General features: G+C 39.4%; 1 protein-coding gene across 4 annotated transcripts in view; it reads left to right on the forward strand.

The window, feature by feature from the left end:
* The window catches only part of LOC106874393 (uncharacterized), a 125,336-nt gene that overhangs the window by 31,275 nt on the left and 93,751 nt on the right, over positions 1-310 (forward strand). For 2 of the 4 annotated variants that reach the window (XM_014922111.2, XM_014922110.2), the window contains exon 8: positions 10-297. In XM_014922111.2, the coding sequence (XP_014777597.1) occupies positions 10-297 (288 nt within the window). The remainder of the gene's footprint in view (positions 1-9; positions 298-310) is intronic. The other 2 variants (XM_014922112.2, XM_014922113.2) reach the window with 2 other exon arrangements.

The raw sequence follows: 310 nt of genomic DNA on the forward strand, positions 1-310 counted from the left end.
TTCAAATAGGTCCTCTAATACTTCGACTCCAAGACGAAATTCAAATAGGCCCTTTAGAACTGTGACTCCTTCAGATGTTTGGGTTACAAGACGAAATTCAAATAGGTCCTCTAATACTTCGACTCCAAGACGAAATTCAAATAGGCCCTTTAGAACTGTGACTCCTTCAGATGTTTGGGTTACAAGACGAAATTCAAATAGGTCCCCTAATACTTCAACTCCAAGACGAAATTCAAATAGGCCCTTTAGAACTGTGACTCCTTCAGATGTTTGGGTTACAAGACGAAATTCAAATAGGCCCTTTAGAACT

This window comes from Octopus bimaculoides, chromosome 5 (assembly GCF_001194135.2).
Source record: "Octopus bimaculoides isolate UCB-OBI-ISO-001 chromosome 5, ASM119413v2, whole genome shotgun sequence".
In the NCBI taxonomy this organism is placed as follows: domain Eukaryota; kingdom Metazoa; phylum Mollusca; class Cephalopoda; order Octopoda; family Octopodidae; genus Octopus; species Octopus bimaculoides.